Source organism: Sceloporus occidentalis, unplaced genomic scaffold (genome assembly GCF_023333645.1).
Source record: "Sceloporus occidentalis isolate IW3139 unplaced genomic scaffold, rSceOcc1.0.p SCAF_58, whole genome shotgun sequence".
NCBI lineage: Eukaryota > Metazoa > Chordata > Lepidosauria > Squamata > Phrynosomatidae > Sceloporus > Sceloporus occidentalis.
Genome location: NW_028317038.1, coordinates 866,574 through 886,321, shown reverse-complemented (window position 1 = coordinate 886,321; position 19,748 = coordinate 866,574). Strand labels below are relative to the sequence as shown.

The window sequence follows — 19,748 nt, the reverse complement described above, 5'->3', positions numbered from 1 at the left end:
TGTTACATTGCTTCTTTTCTAACAGATCTTTTGAATCGCTGTTCCAACATTTTTCTATATACAATAAAAAGGCAGCGCTGCTGATACCCGTATTCTGGCATCATCTGCAGCTTCAGAGACCACCTGAAGATCTGGAGAGATGTCCTTAAGGTCATACTTCTAGACCTGCTCAGTTCCTGGAGACATCACATGATATTCCCGAGGCAGGGTAGCCTGGGACCTCCTGACTTGTTTTGACTTTTGTCTTTCGTGCTTGTGGTTTGATCTGTTGGACAAGGACAATCCCAGGACACAGCTCTCCTCTTGCTGGGTTGACATTCAATGCATGGCTTAGGACTTCAGTTTATGGAATTAGGCTCCAGCTACCAAAGCATCTGCAAAGATTCCCACTCGTGTTCTTTCCACGCTCCAGAAATGCTTTTCCACAGCCTATCAGGGGGGGAGATGCATGGGGTCATCGATGAGATGGACAGAAGATCCAAGACTGAAACCTCAGCAATCAGCTCCGCAATCGACAGAGGGGAAACTGAAACGGTAGGCAGGGTTCTGGGGTACGCACCTCGGGTAGGGCTTGGGCAGAAGGGGAGGTAAAAAAACCCATAAGATAAAGTAGGCACATAGACTAGTCTATACGAATTTACACACTTTTCGACTGGACTGAGAACACAAACATCACCACGCACTGGGGTAGGGTGTAAGAAAAAAATATCTATCTATCTATCTATCTATCTATCTATCTATCTATCTATATCTTACTTTCTATCTGTTTTGTAATAAGTAGAAGACCTAGGGCACCTTATGAAATACAGTTCTGCGAGTTATTGTATGGATAATTTATCGATATGTTTAGTGATTAATACAATTTATGTATTTTTTAATGTAATGCATGTGTCTTGCGCTGTATAGGCCAGGAAATGAAATTTCATTTTATGTTCCTGTCATATACTCTCAAAACTAATAAATTTATTACAACAATTAAAAAACGATATAACCCTCACTACTCTCGGTGGCTGGAGAATTCGCCAAAACTTATGAAAATACATATTTTTTCTCTTGACTATATACCTGAAAATACACAATTTACTGGGAAATCGCTTACATGCAAGAAAAAAATAAGAAACTAATGTGTCTTCATGAAAAAAGTTAAATACTACACAGATAGATACATTTGTGTTTGTTAGTGAAAGTTGTAATTATCCCACGTGTGCTAAAATGACTCATTAATATAAAATACTACACTGGGAAAGGTAAGAGAGCAAGAGAGATAACCTTTTAAATATCACATAAAAACTAAGTAAAATTAAATGTGTAAATAATTCATGCTTATTATGCGATATTATGTATATATCAGTTGCGTTTATACTTCACATAAATTGATATCTGCCATTGTTTGCAATATTAAAATTCGATTTCCTGATGTGTCTAAAATGTAAATTAAAAATGTGTATGATGATCTTGTTTAAAACCGGAAACTAAAAATACATATCATATGATTTTCATGTAATCATGTCTGCAAGGGTACATCCTATTAATCGATGATTGCCGACTCGCTGTAGTTAATAAATTCGGTACTGTATTATATTTTAATTTCAGTTATTTATTCTTTTTTATTAATTCATTTATTTTTATTATTTTTTATTTTTGGCTAAAAACAGGTGACATTAATTTATACCATAGCTTTTCAAGATATACATTGGATTAGCAACAGACTTATTTTCCCTAACTTGCAAAAAAAAGGCCCATATTATATGTGTGTTTTTATAAATATAAAATATACGCATAAATGTGTATGTACATTTATAATTATATATATATATATATATATATATATATATATAGTTACCTATATATTCAAACGCTCTTTAAATAATGAGCTTCCAACTACACAAAGCAAGAGATACATATGAATTGCATTTTAAAAAAATATATTAAACAAATCCCCTTTCTTATTCCAAATTATAACCCGGAAAATCATATTTGATAATATTTTAGTTATAATTAACCATAAAAACGCATCAGGCACCCTTTTTGCTTTGTTAAGAAATATAATATCCCCTTTGTGGTGTCCAAGAAGCTCATTGCCCCTCAATCTTCCTTACTATATTTGATATCAACTTAATTGCCGAAGTAGACAGAGAGATTGATATATTCAATGTTTCTTTGCTAAACTGAAGCGCAGTGATTACAGGGATAGTCCTTAATATACCGGTATGCATTTACTGATGATCATTCGATAGACAGATAGATAGATAGATAGATAGATAGATAGATAGATAGAATTTTGTTATGCGAATGCCAACCGACCCTCTAGCGTAATGGACAGTGTTTTGGGGGTTTGTGGGTGATAGGGATTTGCATGCTGCTGTATCAGTCTAATTCCAATTTATTACTCAGCCTTTTGTATTAAATATTAATATCTTCTCCCTGTTTCCACTCAGACCATGCCCTCAATCAGCAGTGACCGGGCAGCCTTGTGTGCCGGCTGTGGGGGGAAGATTTCCGACCGGTACTACCTCCTGGCAGTGGACAAACAGTGGCACATGCGCTGCCTCAAGTGCTGTGAATGTAAATTAAACCTGGAGTCTGAACTTACCTGCTTCAGCAAAGATGGCAGCATCTACTGCAAAGAGGACTATTACAGGTACCCCCTCCTACCCTGTAACCCCTTCACTGCCGATGGATCCATATATAACTGATAGCAGATATTTTTTTCATTTATTAGTGTTGTGTAGAGCTGCATAAATGACAACACACACAAACACACACGCATATAAAAAAAATAATATATATATATATATATATAATCACTCCCATCGTGTGTATTGTTTGTGGCGGGTGGGGGTGCTTCCAAATCACATGGAGTGCCACTGCCCCATACTTACAATGGTTTTCAATCAAGGTCGGCAGAAGGAAGGTTAGCTGTAATAATGATAAAACCCTTCCTTTACGTGTGTTTTCGTTCTAAATATCAAAAGGCCTTCAACTTTTACTCGATAAACTAGTAGCACATCTTTATCTCATGACCAGAAGTGAAATACCACAATGCTAATTCATCCTTTAGAACAAACTGCAGCAAATAGTTGAAATGAGAATTTATAATACCTTAGCTATAAAAATTTTGCTTCTCCATGAGGAGTAATCATGTAAAGTAACCAGTTGCAGATAAGTACTTAATAATTGTTTTTTTATAAACTATTTGAAAAATACATAAACAAGTAAATATTATTCTAAGTTATTGAGGTTTTAGTATAAAGCAACTAGGTGTACTAACCATCATACATGGATCTAATTCTACCCCCTAAAATCTGTGAGAGTGAAAAAATGTTTGTGAGTGAAGAAGTATTTTTTGGGGGCTGCTGGCTAATTGTAAACTATTCTGCTTTTGTAGGAGGTTTTCTGTCCAGAGATGCGCCAGATGTCACTTAGGAATCTCTGCTTCAGAAATGGTGATGAGAGCAAGGGACTTAGTTTACCACCTCAACTGCTTTACCTGTAACACTTGCAACAAGATGCTGACCACTGGGGACCATTTTGGGATGAAGGACAATTTAGTATACTGCAGACTCCACTTTGAGACTCTGATACAGGGAGAGTATCAAGTCCATTTCAATCACTCGGAAGTAGCATCAGGGAAGGGCTCAGGACTAGGGTCTGGGGCTAACCCCCTAGGGTTGCCTTATTACAATGGCGTGGGGACTGTGCAAAAAGGGAGGCCGAGGAAGAGGAAGAGTCCAGGGCCTGGTGCAGATCTGGCAGCCTATAATGCAGGTAAGAAGTGGCAACCATTTTTATGCATTCATAATGCAGTGTTTTCCTCTTGATTACACAAAACAGCTTCCGTTTATTAAATCTCAACTGTTAATAATAGCCTAGCTGGGTATAATTATTTGCATTAAATGCTGTCAAGCTGGTAATTGCATGAGCCAGAATCTTAGCTTTTTCAGGTATAAATGCAGCCATTTACAGGCAGGCAGTAAAGAAGAGTGTTCTTAAGAGATAATTTAACAAGAAAGAATAACTATATTGTATTTGTGTGGCTACATATGTATATAGGCTATTAGCTATATGCAAACTCTTTTTTTCTATTATCTGTTTCTCTCTTTCCTTCTTCTCTCTCCTCTTCCGGTGCTCTCCTTCTCTCTATAATGAGACATGCTTGTAAGACACTATTTTGTAATATGATTCCATTCATAAGGGTGCTTTATGGAACCTCCTCGTTTGGCACAGGAAGCCTTCAGTATACTAAGAAATATTTGGCAATACAGGGGTTAAACAGGTGTTCAAAGTGACAGATTTGATTGGAGCGTTTTGCAATCAAATGCAAATTACAGAAAGCTCATATAACTAAAGTAATGCTGCTCCTGAAGTATTTTTTATAAATTACAGAAATATGGTCTAATTTGCTGCTTTACTGACAGTATTTGTTTTAATAATTACTATAGGTATATACTTTATGGATTACTTTGGCTCACCTCATAAAGTGGGAAATACTCTTTATCTTCTTTTTGGTTTTAGAGAAGTGTATGAATTATCTTGACTGCATCAGAGATGAAATACTAGAAACGGATATATATGTGATAATATATATAATTATAAATACTTTTTTATATAGAAAATAAACCAACATAAGCAAATAACAGGAATCACCCTTTGTATTAAATTATACTCATTAATTATTAATCCATTGATAGATATATATTTTTGGAGATATAGAACTTGTGCTGCTGATTACATTCATAAATACATTTTTATTAGTTATTAGATTTAGATATTAAGGCCAGTATATATCCAGCCTTCAGCTTCATAAAGACAAAACCCAGGTGTTATTTGCTGGGTAGTGTTTGTTCGATTTTATTGGCAAAGTGAAATGATATTTTGGAATTAAGGAATAAATTCATGTTTATATAGCAAATAATTCATGAATAAACGTTCTATTATGAGATCATTTAATTCGTTCGAATTGCACAATGTATTACTAGCATTTTTTCTCTCTCCTTAATATTATATTAAGCATATTAAGAATGAGATATTACACATTTTGCACTCGAATTAATAGATTTTCCTGGTTTTTTATATATCTCATATTTGCCTGATGGTTTTAAATTGTCTTTGCCTTTTATACCATGTTCTTATTTGTTTTAAAGCCGTATTTTATAATAATTAGCAAACAAAATCTTATAAACAGGCTTATACAGGGCACATGGGGTAATAGAATTAATAAAACATACAAAATCAAAAAACTTGGAGAAAATCTTACATTCTCCATGAATAACAACTGATTTAAATTTTACTTTAAACAATGTCTCTTCCTTGAGATCCGCTATTACGTCCATCTATGTAGATTTCATTATCTGCCCTTAGATTTGCACCTTTCGTCTTGTAGTTCAATAATTACTCATTTAACCATGTTAGCCTTCTAAGAGAGCCCAGCCATGAAATGATGGGTGTAATTGCTATTAAATGGGTTAATATTAACCATTGGAAAGCCGCACTGCTGTTGCAGCTTATTAAACCCAATACTAAGTTTATTATTTAATGGGGTAAATAGCTCCCTTTGTGCCCCAGTAAATATAAAAGGTCTGAAAGAGTTAGCCAGGGCAATTCAGATGTGGATGAATCTTGACAAGCAGAAAATAGCTCAGAAGAGAACAGAACCTTCAAAAAGATCCCTTTCTGTTTGACTCATTTACCCCATTTTCCTTTCTTTATTATTAAGCAGACTATGTGATCACAGTCTCTGCCTTCTCTTGGAGGATTGGTATTTGATGGGTATTTTTTAGGTCAGTAAATCAATGCCCGGGAGCTTGTTTCACACACAAAAGCACCTGTGATATACCCTCTGTGGATTCAGGAAATACACCCCACAATAAGAGATGATTTATTCATTCAAGCTTCCATTACACAATCAGGGCACTAACGGGTCTATGGAAATGTAAAGATGTATCAGACACAGCCTCAATATGGTCAAAAAAATGATGTAATCTGCGATGAAACCGTGTATATATATATATATATATATATATATATATACATATATATATGTGTATATATATATATATATATATCCCAATTAATAACTAATATTTTTAGGTATTCCCATTTTTTTCAGAAACGATGGTAGAATTTCTTTCTGTTTTTTAAAAAACTTTTTCACTTGTTCTAATCTGATGGCTGGGACCTGGGAGTTGAATGCCTAAAATGAGGGCTTAATTCCCAGGGTAAAAGGTAGTATAGTGAGCACTGAGTGAAGTTTTTGTGTGGAGTGCACTCTGTATTGTGCTGGTTTTATCTCTCTATGAGTATTGTGAGCTGGGGGGCTCCAGTCTTTCACTTGAAGACAATGGTGGGTTTAATGTGATAGGAAATGAGGTCCTAAGGCGCAAGGGAATGGTCTGCAGAAAACAAAAATCCAACAAGTTTCAGTATAGTCTCATATAGGATATAGGGCAGTGGGTTCTGGATATGCGTTCTGGATATGGTGCGATATATAATTAGCAATTGTTATGAAAATAATCATAAATGAAAATTTTAATTAATATAATAAAATAATGCTGAATGGGTGAAAACAAACATCAACATCAAAAAAGCTAATACACGTGGAATACAAAGGGCTTTTGAATTCCACCTTAAAATCTGGACATTAGTAAGATTTTACAATTCGCATTTGATTATGATTCACTCAATTTACAGATATAAATTATAATGTTAAGTGAGAATAATAGTGCAGTAAAATGGGAGATTCAAATTACTAGAATCGTTTAATAAAGTTCTATTTGATGGAGAAAGCACTGTTAACTTGATTATTTAGATTGGAATTATGACACATATTAACGAAGTTACTTATTGTAAACCAGTTGGTTTATTATCTACAAAGTAACCGTATATACGAGTCACGAAACATAATTCTCATAGAAGATTCATAATTGCAGGAGGATTGTTTACTCTAGAAATACGATATTCTGTATTTTTTTCATATTGAGACTATTGGGAAAATCCCGGAGACGGAGACCAAACGAAAATCTTTAAAGGATATAAACTAAAAGCATACATAGCAATCTTATTTGTTGGAACAAAAAAAGTGTTTAGTCCAAGTTGATCCATTTTCTTCTGAAAAGTTTATGCGAATGCACATCTCTATCTGTACCGGCCAATAAAATGTATTCATTTCCCCTAAATAATCCATCATCTCCTGGTCTAAATTCGCTATATCCATTTTTTTTATTGAAATAAAAATATAAATTTGTTCAATGCTAATTCGGTTTATGTTTTAAGCAGCAGATTGGATATACAATAAGGGTTCTCTGATTCCTAAAAATAAAAAAACAAATGCTAAATAAAAAATCGCTGCTTGCTTAGACCCTAATGAAATTATTGGAGTTGGAGGACAGACTGTATTTTTTTCAAAGCAGCAAATAATCCGGAAACAATAATATATATAAATATTAAATATATAAATATTAAATATATATATTATAAATATAAATGTATTTAACGATAATATATATTTATAAAATTAAAATCGAACAGACAATTGTGAAAAGCGTTTATTTTAGGACAGAGGACTATAGTTGCAGCTCTACATCTCCCCCTAGAGAGCATTGTAAGGCTATACATGCATTGGTTTAAAAGTTTAATTCAAAAGTCTACGGGGAGGAATTACCAATCTCCGGATCTGAAGATATGTTTTAAATAAGACAATTTAAGGACCATGTGAACTCATGGTAAAATCATTTATGTGACGCGTTTTAAGAAGACAAGAAAATGCAAAACTGCAACAGAAAATATATTAAAGCGTTCAAAATATTTGCATTGATGTAAAAGAGAAAAAAATGCATTCGCCAAGGGGATAATCTGGACCGAATCCTGTTTTCAAAGCATCCTATGACGTCATGTTAATGGAGAAGGGTGTGGCGTCATTCAAGTAACAAATTCCTTGTGTGGGTATAGCAAATGGGAGATTCCTCAAACGATCAAGATAACTGTTTTTTGCTGAATACAAATGCGTGCTAATCAATGCAAATATATCTATGTATGTGTTTATATGTACATATTGTGTATAACAAGATATGTATAGATCCATAGATTCCTCACGCTCAGTTTTAAAAGTTTTTATTTTATTTAAATTACTGTTTTTCATTCCCGCGGCTGCATTTATTTTATTTCCGCAGCATAGAGCTAGATCGGTTAATATTCGGGCAGAGCAGGCCGGGCGGCAGCCATATGCCGGAGGGGAGACTCACCGAGCCCTGGTTCCCCCATATAAAGTAGAAAGCGTGTGGCGGGACCCCACACGGAAATAGCCATCGCCGATTTAAATAACCGATACCGAGTTCGCGTGACAAGTCTGCGTGTTCGCCAGACTCCTCAGGATGTTTGTTTATGGCTTTTAATTACCAAATAAACCGGTTCCAAGCCAATAGAATGCACATCCTCCATAGCTCATCTAGATATTATCAACTACTGGTTATTGTGATTGGCTGTTGCCGTGCAGTCGATCATTGAAATATGGCTTTAATAATAATAATAATAATAATAATAAGAATTATTATTATTATTAATAATAATAATAATTATTATTATTATTGTGATTATCATTATTATTATTATTATTGTTATTATTTAATAAAATCAAATACCCCCATCATGTTCCCCTGTCCTTGCATGGAGGGTGCCCCTATGTGTACCTCCTGAAGTGCCCCCTCTCTTACTGTAAGATAAGTGCACACAAATTCCCTAATGTATTATTAAGGCTGTCCTTATCAGGGGCTACTTAATGACTTAATTATATCTGTGCAAACATAATGCGGTATCATTGGTGCCAATCTGCCATTCAGAGCTATGACTGCTAATCAACACTTAACTCTTATTACCAATTAACCCTTTTACTATCAGAGGTTGTTCTATATTTTGCTTAAGGAAAAAAAAAAACTGTCCCTTCTTACACTTATAGGGTTAATTCATGTCTCTACTTAAATATATCTTATAAATATAGTAAATAACCAGTTTTCTATCTTGCTTGCTGGAGGCCTACTAACCTGCCAGAGTTTTTGGCTTTCTCTAATTAACAAGCAATTAAGCTTTAAATTGGTCTCAGCCAAGCAATATTTGAAGGTTTTTAAGGTAGTGTGCTGGGGGCCCCTATAGACTAGAGATGGGCACCTAGATGGTGTAACTGCCATAGACACATTTTGGGTTAAATATTAGAATATTATTATGGTCTGTGTTAAATAATAATAATAAGGATTGCAGGGAAGTTTATAATTTGTTTAGCAAATTTCACACCCATTTCTAGTTATTTAGATTAGACTCAATTACTTTGGGAAAATAAAAGGTGGAAAAGAGTTTGCATTAATTGTATTTGCAAATAGATAATGCCAGGTAAACCCTTTGATGAATGCCAGCTGCTGAAGGCATATAACTGGTGATGTCTGAATGCTGAGTTTAAAAAAACTTTAAAAAATGCAGTTCTTGAGACATAGGCCGGGTCAGTAGGTGGTCAAAGGTGGGCACAAGATGCCTCTACTGGTTGGCAGTGTTTGCTCCTGTAAATGGTGAATTCTTGCCTGGGCTGTTTGACTTAGCATAGTTGTGCCTATATATGTATCATGCCATTCCACTGCTAGACTTATACCCATCCTTTTGCCTTTGCATGAAAATGCATATGCGGACAGCAGAAAAAAGCAAAATTTGTCAGTACCTAAAATAGATGCCGGAAAAAGAGAGCTAAGTGTTGTAATGCTTGTAATCCAATTCTATTCATTTTGCCAATAAAGGCATTATATCATTATAAAACCCCCAAAGTACATAATGCCAGCCCTGGACAGATACCCAGCAGATATGAATCTAACTCACACGACCAGTTCTCAAGATACTTCTATTTTCAATGGAAAATACTCTTTTTATTATAGGGTGGCAAATAGACAAAAATCCTGCATCAGGGAATGTAAAGACACATTTGAAAGATGATTGGCTTATTTAAGCAGCCAGTTATATACATATCCAGTCAGTTGTTGTTCTGCGGGTGAAATGTTTGTTTTTAGTACTAAGGACAGACATTTTCTTCTTAAAGTATTTTGTTTCTATATTCACTAATGCCCTTTATACCATATCTCTGTTTGTGTCTACCAACCTTTTAAAATCGCAGTAAAACTATATTTATATCATTTGTCTGACATGGGGGTAGAGAAACTTACATAGCTGTGTTTTAATAACTTAGAAAGAGTTAATGCTGTGAACTCTAGCTATACTTATGGGAATTACTTTACATCTTAGTTTACAAGCTGTGTGTGTTGGAAATGAATTATGTCTGTTCAACTCACCTTGTATTATTTTGCTTGTACAAGTCAAAATTAATTCTTACATTTTATATAATTAGTGAACTTAATGTACGAAAGTAGGATCTATATGTATTATATATATATATATATATATATAGATACATACACACTCAAGAGAGGCTTACATTACATATATATTCAATTTAGTATTGTAAATCATGTCAGCTAAGACTTTGGCATCTTGAAAATGTATCTGTTTCTTTAGCTAAAGTTTTATTGATGACTTATTTCACATATGTTATTTAATGCTTCCTATTACCCTGTAAAAAGTAAGCAACCAATTGCATGTATATACAGAGTGATCATTAACTTTTCTTTAAACGCAGTAATAAAAGTGAACACATATAGGTCAGATCATAAAGCCTAAAGTATTCAGATATACGGTTGTATCTTCCTGGTTATCCCCTTCCTTATTACATGAACAAATTCCTAAGACTTACCAAAAAATGTGTAGACAATACTTAAAATGAAATTGTAAATCAGAAAATATGTTATACTAAGAATTTCATGAAAATGTATATATTTTTTTTAAATTAATTTTTCTAAATTAAAATTTCTGCACAAATTCACAGCTGAAGACTAAAAAAAATAAAAATAAATAATTGACTATATTTGTCATGTGAATGTACATTCCACCTTTGCTCCAGAAGAGATTTACCCAGCTAGGCTTAGTAAGACAAAAGGCACAAACTAAAGCCGGCTTCACAATGAACTTCATTGTATTTCCCTATTATAAAATAATTCTTTATGTAGAACAAATCTGAAACCACCGGCTGTATAAAATATTATCTAAAAATAAGCTGCTTTCAACTCCATAGTTTCTCACAATGTCTGCAAGCCCTTGGCATCTATAAAAAAACACAATTTCTTTGAAAAAAAGGCAGTACCGCGATACAACTAAAGATGAGTTTTAAAAGAAACACGAGTGATCTCTGGAGGCAATTGTTGCTTAAAACCGTATCCTTAATGTGATTATATTGGCATCCTTCTCGTGTTATATGAAAAGTATCACTAGGTACAGATTGCTGCTTCTCAAAACATCTCTCACTGGCTTTTGCACTGATGTGTAACGTTGGACTGCATTACAAGGCACTGTTACAGAATATACCCCTTAGGCCATATGTTTATGATTTATTAACAAAGAATTTTAACAAAATCCTGAAAAGCATACTCTCCCAACTTGACATTATAGGGTCGATGGACCAATTATTATTAACAAGGTGTTTCTGCAAATTTTTATATATGAGAATTCTTTAGAATTTTTAGCTAAGAAAGGAATTATTTTTAGTTAAATCTGTGGAACACTTTAGGAGTGCACACCCTTTGTACAACGCAAAATGAAATGAATTGGCGCATGCTTTTGCCAGAGTACTTTGCAAGCAATCAACAGATTTCATGTGTCACTATTACAATAACAAGTTTTGCTGTCCTTTGGAGACAAGTCAGTTAGTTTTGGCTGCGGCTAATACTAGATTTATTTTCAAAAGCAATTGATTTTTTTTTTTTAGAATGAGACCAAAGAAACTGCTGAAAATTGAAACCAGTTTGTAAACCACATATATTTTGGTTTCCAGATAATTTTCTTAGGCTCGCTGTTCTGAACATTTATTTTTATTAAAAAAAAAAATCATGCACAGCCCAGCAGGAAATGTTTTTTTGTTTTAAATCTTAAATGTCAAAATTATTAATGTTAGACCACAATGAAAATTGTCAAATATATCAAATTATTAAAAGGGAAATATAAAGCAAATCTTTCCCGCTTAAAAAATAACTAGTAAAATTAATGTTATTAAAAACGGCGTAGAGCTATCAGCCCATTCATTCGATTGGACCTCAAATCGAATGCAGCTGAGAAGGCTTAATGGGTTAATAATGTAAAGCACAGTGGACCAATGCCAGCTTCTGTGCTCTTTGGCAGCCAATCAGCCAACTCATACCTTCAAATTCTCATGGTTGTTTACTCCGCAGTAAGTAATATCGCCCTCCCTCCATTCCAATAATAGAGTTGGAACTCACAGTGAATGCTCCTTCATGAGAGTGCAAGAATTAACCCGTTTACTGTCAAAATTGTCTAGGGTCAAACTACATTCAAGGTCTCCTGAGATATCACCTCTCTCCCACCTCCCTACAAATTCCATAAACATTGCTTTAATTTATCCCTAAAAATATCTCTTTAGAGCAGATTTTAAATAATAAAAAAACTAACCCATACATTGGAGACTGTAAAGATCTTACAATATATTATATCATTCTTGGCACACTGTAAGCTGTGCTGATAGATACAGAAGGGAATCAGGAGCCTGTTCAGCACTATAGATAATTCTGATTGAGCTTCGGTAGTCTATTGCTCTACAGCATAGCACAATAATAATTTCTGTTTTACTTAATTGTAATTTAGGCTACAATTCCTTCAATAATAATAATAATAATAATAATAATCTAGGGTGATCGTCATGTTGGCTTTGGAGTTTTGAGACGAAGAAGGTGTTCAAGTTGTGTTAAATTTCAGTAGGCCCATAGAACTTGTATAGTACACAATTATATAATGTTTTAGTACAAACAGATTTACATAAGCAATTTCTATGGCGATTTCATGAAAAGCATCATCCTACCATTATTATTGATACCAAAAAATGATGAGTACAGAAAGCCAATAAAGAGCACATGTGCTAAACGTGCTAACATGTTTTCAGCCTTGTCTACCCACAGCTATTGTTTCCATATAGAAAAGTGTATATCTTGATACCACACTGAGAAAACAATCTTGTTGTTCACATCAAACATTTGTTCTAAAACGTCCATACTTATATATTGACTGAGCCTGCATATGCATAATGGTCACGCACACCATAAAGCAATTCATGTTATTGTTTCAAGGTCCAAGACCTATTCCCATTTTACAAGTCAGTAATATTAGGCATCGATGAAGCCTTTTATCTCTGTTGTATTATAAATGTTATAATCTTATTAAAATATAAAAAAATTATACAAAGTAGATTTTGCCTTCAATCTATGCTTGCATTTACACAAGGTAAATGCTTTCTTCACTTTACCATTCCGGTAAGTTAACTAATTGAAAATGCTTCTGGCCAGATCTTACAGAATCAGTACATTATTTTCCATGTTGCTGGAGAGGGAAGCCAAGAGCGGTAACACATCACACTACAGGATCTTTTTCAAAAGCAAGCTGCTCCTTCTCAAGTGTGCAACATTCTCAAGTTTTCCTGGTGTTACCTCTGGAATAATGACATTGCTCCATTTTCCTTTGAATAATTCAAAAACAATGCGATTCCAGAAAATGGTAATGATGCGCTACACATCCATGTACACGGGTTGTACACATCCAGTGTCCTAAATGAAGAATAGATGCACATTTTACAATAACAAAGTAATACTGTGACTCGCTGAAAACCTACAATTGGAAAGGCTGCACGTTTTTTGTAATTTTAACACAAACATCTCTTAACCCTTTCTTGCTAGAACATGTTAGTAACACATGCACTGTATTTTGTGGGCTGTGTTGTCTTATGAGCTGTCTGATCCTTGGGAAAGTAAAGAGATGTGAAAGATCTCTCGGGTTATTACTCTGATTTTAATTCTTGAAACACCATTATCGAATAGTTATGGTAGCTGGTTATCAGGGAGATTAACTCGTTTTGAACATTTCAAGTGTGGTTATACTGATTTTAGAGAGGATTACTTAAATTATAAAATTATACTTTAAGGTCTACTCTGATTATTGTTTGAGGAGGAATGTGCCTTAGTCGCCTGTGTTAGTAATTTGTATGCACGAGTGAGGAAGTTTATCATATAATAGTTTTATACCCACTTAGTGTATATTTATTACTGCATTTTTGTTATCTATGGGTTCGTGAGACTATCTCATTTTCATTTATGAAACGTTTTTCTTAGATATTATCCGAAAACAAAATTATAGTGGACATTTCTTTATTTCTTCTTTAATGTTGTGATTAGTAATATGCCTGACTGAATTTCCCATTAGGCATGTGTCTAGAGCGTCATTATTTTAGGTGTGTTGAAGGAGGCGGTAAATAGTAGCCCCAGACACTCCCAATTATCCTCTGTCAATTTTGACCAACACGTGGACTTCAACACTTAATAATAATAGTTCGGTGATGGGAATAGTAGGTGCTAAAATGTCTTATTGGTTGGTAGCCATTGTGATATTTCCCTGAGGTTCCTTTTGGATGCACTATATATATATATATATTTTTATAACTAATAAATTATATGGCAGACTTACCTGATGATATTGCCACTGGCAAAGGTTAAAAAGCTACATAGATAGGTGTTGGTCATGGATTCTAGAGATCGGCATTGTAAAGCAAGACCAAGCTACAAAGAAGGAGTATTATGTAGACAAATACATAGTCCAACAGGGCAAAACATCATTTTTCTAGTTTGCTATTTTCATGATAATCTGCCTTCATGAGCATTTCCCAAACTGTCTTGGCATGCGAACCAAAAATAAATGAGTGGAAACAGTTTAGGCCAGATCCAGACCCATGAGTTAAAATTTATCGCATTTCATTCTATTGTAGGCTATTGGAAAATGTATCTCAGTGAATCAAGTCAAGCTCTTTTACAGTTCAAGGAAGCTTGATTTTGTTTGGGAAAAATTAAATGTGGTTCAATATACTTTGATATCTATGCTGATATATAGATTAAAACTGTAAAGCAAACCTCGACCACTTCTTTAAATCATTGGTTTTAAAAACTATGGTTTTCCCTGTCAAGCTAAATGATCAAAGAAGAAAAGAAAAAAATGAGATTGCATTGGTCCTTGTTTTGAATAATAATGAGTTAAATAATGTGGCACAGGGTTCTCCTTTCATACAATACAGGTTCGCTGACACCAAGATTATATTACTCTTCGTAACCCCACATACACATTAAAAAATGTAATATTGTATTTGATACATGCTACTACATTAATAGAGTCAGTTCTAAACGTATACAACAGAAAAGCAAAAAATAACTATTTCAATATATATATATAATAGATAGATAGATCGATCGATCTACATTTTTAATAAAGCGCTATGATGACGAGGGTAGCTTGTATATGGCCTTATGGAATTTGGTTCTGTCTGTCTTACATGCATTGTATTACCTATAATTTGCACTAGGAACTTGTGAATGGGAGAATGACATGAAGAGGCAGCTGTTCCGTGAGACAGTTTAGAGGTTCTCACAGAAATAGGGATACAATGATGGCCTAGAAAGAAAATGGTAATGACTGTCCATATGTATTATTACAAATTATTTGTATTAAAAAAAGAAAACAAATTAAGCTAAACATACATAAGAAACACAACAAAGAATTAAATGGAAAATGTATCCCTTTAGGGAAAATTGTATCATATATTGAGACAGTAAGCTTTGTATATTTTTGATATATATATATATATACATAAATAAATAAATATATATATATATATATATGTGTGTGTGTGTGTTAGTGACAGTGTAGGCCTAGAAATAACCTGGTGTTTGTCACAGTGGCTAAAGATACCCAATCTGTAGTGAAGAATATTCTTGCATAATTGCCAACCAACGAGAATTTCCAGGAACAGTCCCTATTTTCAGTTTAGTTTCAGTTTGCCAATACCCTGCTGTCCCAGCATTTGTTGCAAGACTTAAATCTGTGCTCGCCTAATTAGCTATGCTCTTTGCAATACGTGGATAATACTGCGTATTTATCCTGTAATTATGTGATTTTAAGTAGTTTAAAGTAGCATGTTGCTTTGGAAATATATGTGCACTACGGAAGTGCATCTCGAAACATATTCATGTTAAACAGTGGCATGAACAACTAGTGACTGCTAAGATACGTCTATCCAGAGGCAAAACACCCCTGGCTATTTTTTAATAAATCACAAGTTAATTATCTGGTATAGATGTTGTTAATCCATAGCAGCAAAATCTGTTATTATACCATTCATAAGATGAACATGATGGGATTCTAGCCTCTTAAAGCAGTATTATCTTTCTAAATCAGTTTGCTAATCCTAGCACAGATGCTAAAAGCCATAGGCCTATCCAACGCATATTTACTGTAAATTCCCTCACAGAGGCTGATATAGTGACGGGATTTAAACATGCATAGAACAGGCATAAGGGTATTCGTAATCTAAGACAAGACCAAGGGCTGATGAAGGTTTGATGTTTCGACAGCAGGAACAAATAGCCAAACTAGATAGGTCAATTCTATAATTCACAGGGGTGTCTTTTCTATATGGGGAAAACTGCCTCGACCACGGACATCTTCACAGACCCCTGCCACCCAATATATCTGCATTCTGACTACGAGGGTGTAAGAGTTAAAACAGGGAATCTTTTTCATAGAAGGCTTGTGGACATGATACATTTCTCAAAGCTATGATTGGAATTGAGAGGGTAGTGAGAGACATCCAATTTAAGTCTACCTAAATAGAATGTGCTGTTATATGGTTATAGTTGGGAAGCACTCACTTTATTTTTACACACATGAGATTTTTTAGACTTGGGATCATCTAAAAATATTTTCATCACCTAAGGATACTGTATATTCATGTATGTTATGCACTGTTCTTCCATAACAGCACAAAATGTGGATTTTTATGTTTATGTCTGGTCTGTTGGGTTACATAATTTGGAATACAATCTTTATCATAATGTCCTCTAGTTCTTCTTGTGTGGAATTCATAACCTATATAGTTTTTTTTCATTAACATAAATCAGTAAATGTCTAGATGGTGGGTAGGTGCCTGTAAATGTAATACAATCTAACCAAGAGCTAAGGAAATCTTGGAACTTCAGCTTTTGATTTGCTAGGGTTGTAGAATTAAAATAATTAAGTAAAATGTAATGTACACTAAGGCATGGTGGGTATTTTATACCACTAAGGCATGCAATGCCTCGATGTTGCTGTTAAGAAGGATTGTGTGAGGAATTTATTCTTACATTATATTTTATTAATCGAGCACCAGCAGATTCTATAGTGCTATTATAATAGGGGAAGAATACGTTACAAGGTGAGGGACTGATTGGGTAAGAATGGTTTGATCATGGGAGATACTCAAAACAAGAGTTGGAGTGCCAAAGTTTGCTTTATTTTGTACTTTTGAAACATTATACACTTTATATTATAATATATATTATATACTTTTCAGGCATTACAAAACTGATCATCCAATTTATTGAAGCTTTTCACTATATAGTTACAAAAATACAGCTTCACATATGATTCTGCTTCTAAATGCTTGTTTCAGATATTAAAAAAATAATCATCCTCATCCATGACATATAAATATTATTATAGAAATGCATGTTTAACACTTATGTTGCTAATAATGGATCATACTATTTGGTTTGATGGCCTTGTATTTTGTAAGCCAACTCCAAGCTAAATGTGCAATTGATGGAACATGCATTGCGTGTGAATATGCTATGTAGGCGCCTTGTACTGTAATTAATAACATCTCCTGTGCTGTCTCGATTAGCACTTAGCTGCAATGAAAATGATGGAGACCATATGGACAGAGACCAGCAGTACACACCCAACCAGAAAACCAAACGCATGAGGACTTCCTTCAAACACCATCAGCTACGAACAATGAAGTCGTACTTCGCAATTAACCACAACCCGGATGCAAAGGACTTAAAACAGCTAGCTCAGAAGACAGGTTTAACCAAAAGAGTCTTACAGGTAGCCAAGTGGTTTTTATATGGGTACTTTAGATTATATATGAGCATTTTTTATGTTGTGGATAAACAATTCTATAATCTTAGGTGTATTAGGATTCAAATAATAGCTGATTCATTAACCTTCATTTTTTTGCATTGTTGACTTAAATTATTTCTTCAAAGATATATTTTCATCACTTCCTATGCAAGAATTCACAGCTTGAGCTTTGTGCCTGCAAAACTAGGTTGTTTTCTTTGCCCTACACCATGACCTATGCTTAGCTTTGGTAACTTGAGATGCAAATCCCTTGGTTATGTGCTGATGGACTATGCATGTCTGAACCATGTGATTGCTTTTGTGGGCAAGATGATCTGCCAAATGTATGCATGGGTTATATAGAGACGAATAGAGATCTGAGCCAGTAAGGGTTCCTGCAATAAGTGTTGCTCCTTTAAGTACTTTAGCAAGTACCCTGAGGTGAAATGTTCACCTTGGTGCTGTTCTAAAGACCACTTTATAGTGAGGTGAAAGGATGGTTTAGTTACAGTCACCACACTCTACCCTCTTTTGACCATGCTCTACCCAGTCTCTCTCATACTTGACCTGTTCACAACAAAAAACGTTTTGAAAGCCTTTTTAGAGTGTGGAAGTTTTGTGCTCAGAGGTGCCTCAGCTGTATGTCATTACCTGACACACTTTAATGAGCAAATTATATCCACAAAACCAAATTTGTGAAACAGATTTTATGTGAGACCACCTAACTAGATACTTGTCATTATTTTTTGATTTGTGTCACTCTTTATATTTTTTATAGTTGTTAGCCCCGACATGCGCCCATCATCTAACACAATGTGACTTTTATTTTAGGTCTGGTTTCAGAATGCAAGGGCCAAATTCAGAAGGAACCTCCTGCGTCAAGAAAACAATGGAGTGGACAAAACATCAGATTCCACACTTCAAGCTGGGACTCCTTCAGGACCAGCTTCAGAAATATCTAATGCCTCAATGAGCCCCTCAAGCACTCCAACCACATTAACAGACTTAACAAACCCTACCATGCCAACTGTGACCTCCGTACTAACATCGGTGCCTGGCAGCTTAGATGTACATGAGTCTCGAAGCCCTCCGCAAACAACACTTACAAATCTGTTCTGATGACTCTCTGAAAAATTTCTTTAATATAAAGAAAATATTTTTAGTCAATTTCCAAGTGTATTTTAATAGAGACTTTGCTCAATGAATAAATAACATTTTTGGGGGTATGTCCTGGTGAAAAGATCATTGTACTAGTGTGAAGATAAACTGGTGGATTGCTTGGAAGATGTATCTGCAGCACAACATTTGTGTAATTGTACAGTTTTGCGGACTAAACAAGGGAAAGAACCATTAATTTAAGTTGGCTGAATCTTCTGTATTCTCAAAGACTGTTACGTGCCTTAAATACTGTCTTATCAACATTTCTCTCTGTATATTTATGACCAGAACAAAATTGTTACAAGTTTGTTACTTTTGAAATAGTCCTTAAAGTACTTTGTTTTAGACATTTTTTTCAACAAAATCTTTAGCTAATGATGTAATGTCTCAGCAGGAATAGATCTTATGGTGGCTTGACAGACACTGCTTTCTAAGGTTTGCAATGGTTTTACCATTAAGAGACCATTTGTAGTAACCACCCATTACTCTACATCTTCATTAAATTACGTGGTTATGTCAAGAATACT

General features: G+C 34.4%; 1 protein-coding gene across 3 annotated transcripts; it reads left to right on the top strand.

Annotated features, from left to right (window-relative positions):
• The first annotated feature begins 345 nt into the window (after positions 1–345).
• On the top strand, positions 346–19,182 carry LOC149287605 (LIM/homeobox protein Lhx2). 3 transcript variants are annotated; one of them, XM_089492629.1, is made up of 5 exons: positions 346–534; positions 2,439–2,641; positions 3,389–3,768; positions 17,843–18,048; positions 18,895–19,182. In XM_089492629.1, exons 1-5 carry the CDS (start codon positions 346–348, stop codon positions 19,180–19,182), a joined length of 1,266 nt encoding a protein of 421 aa, XP_089348755.1. The 3 variants fall into 3 exon arrangements, with proteins under 3 accessions (XP_089348755.1, XP_089348757.1, XP_089348756.1); XM_089492631.1 differs by having other exon boundaries at positions 415–534; positions 3,389–3,775; positions 17,850–18,048; XM_089492630.1 differs by having other exon boundaries at positions 415–543.
• The last annotated feature ends 566 nt before the right edge of the window (positions 19,183–19,748 follow it).

What these genes read in the sequence shown, in the direction of transcription:
- LOC149287605 (XM_089492629.1), top strand. Translation starts at nt 346, where the DNA reads ATGGAATTAGGCTCCAGCTACCAAAGCATCTGCAAAGATTCCCACTCG. An exon ending in TGCAAAGAGGACTATTACAG is followed by an intron (nt 2,642 to 3,388) that starts GTACCCCCTCCT and finishes CTGCTTTTGTAG; the next exon opens with GAGGTTTTCTGTCCAGAGAT. An exon ending in TAACCAAAAGAGTCTTACAG is followed by an intron (nt 18,049 to 18,894) that starts GTAGCCAAGTGG and finishes CTTTTATTTTAG; the next exon opens with GTCTGGTTTCAGAATGCAAG.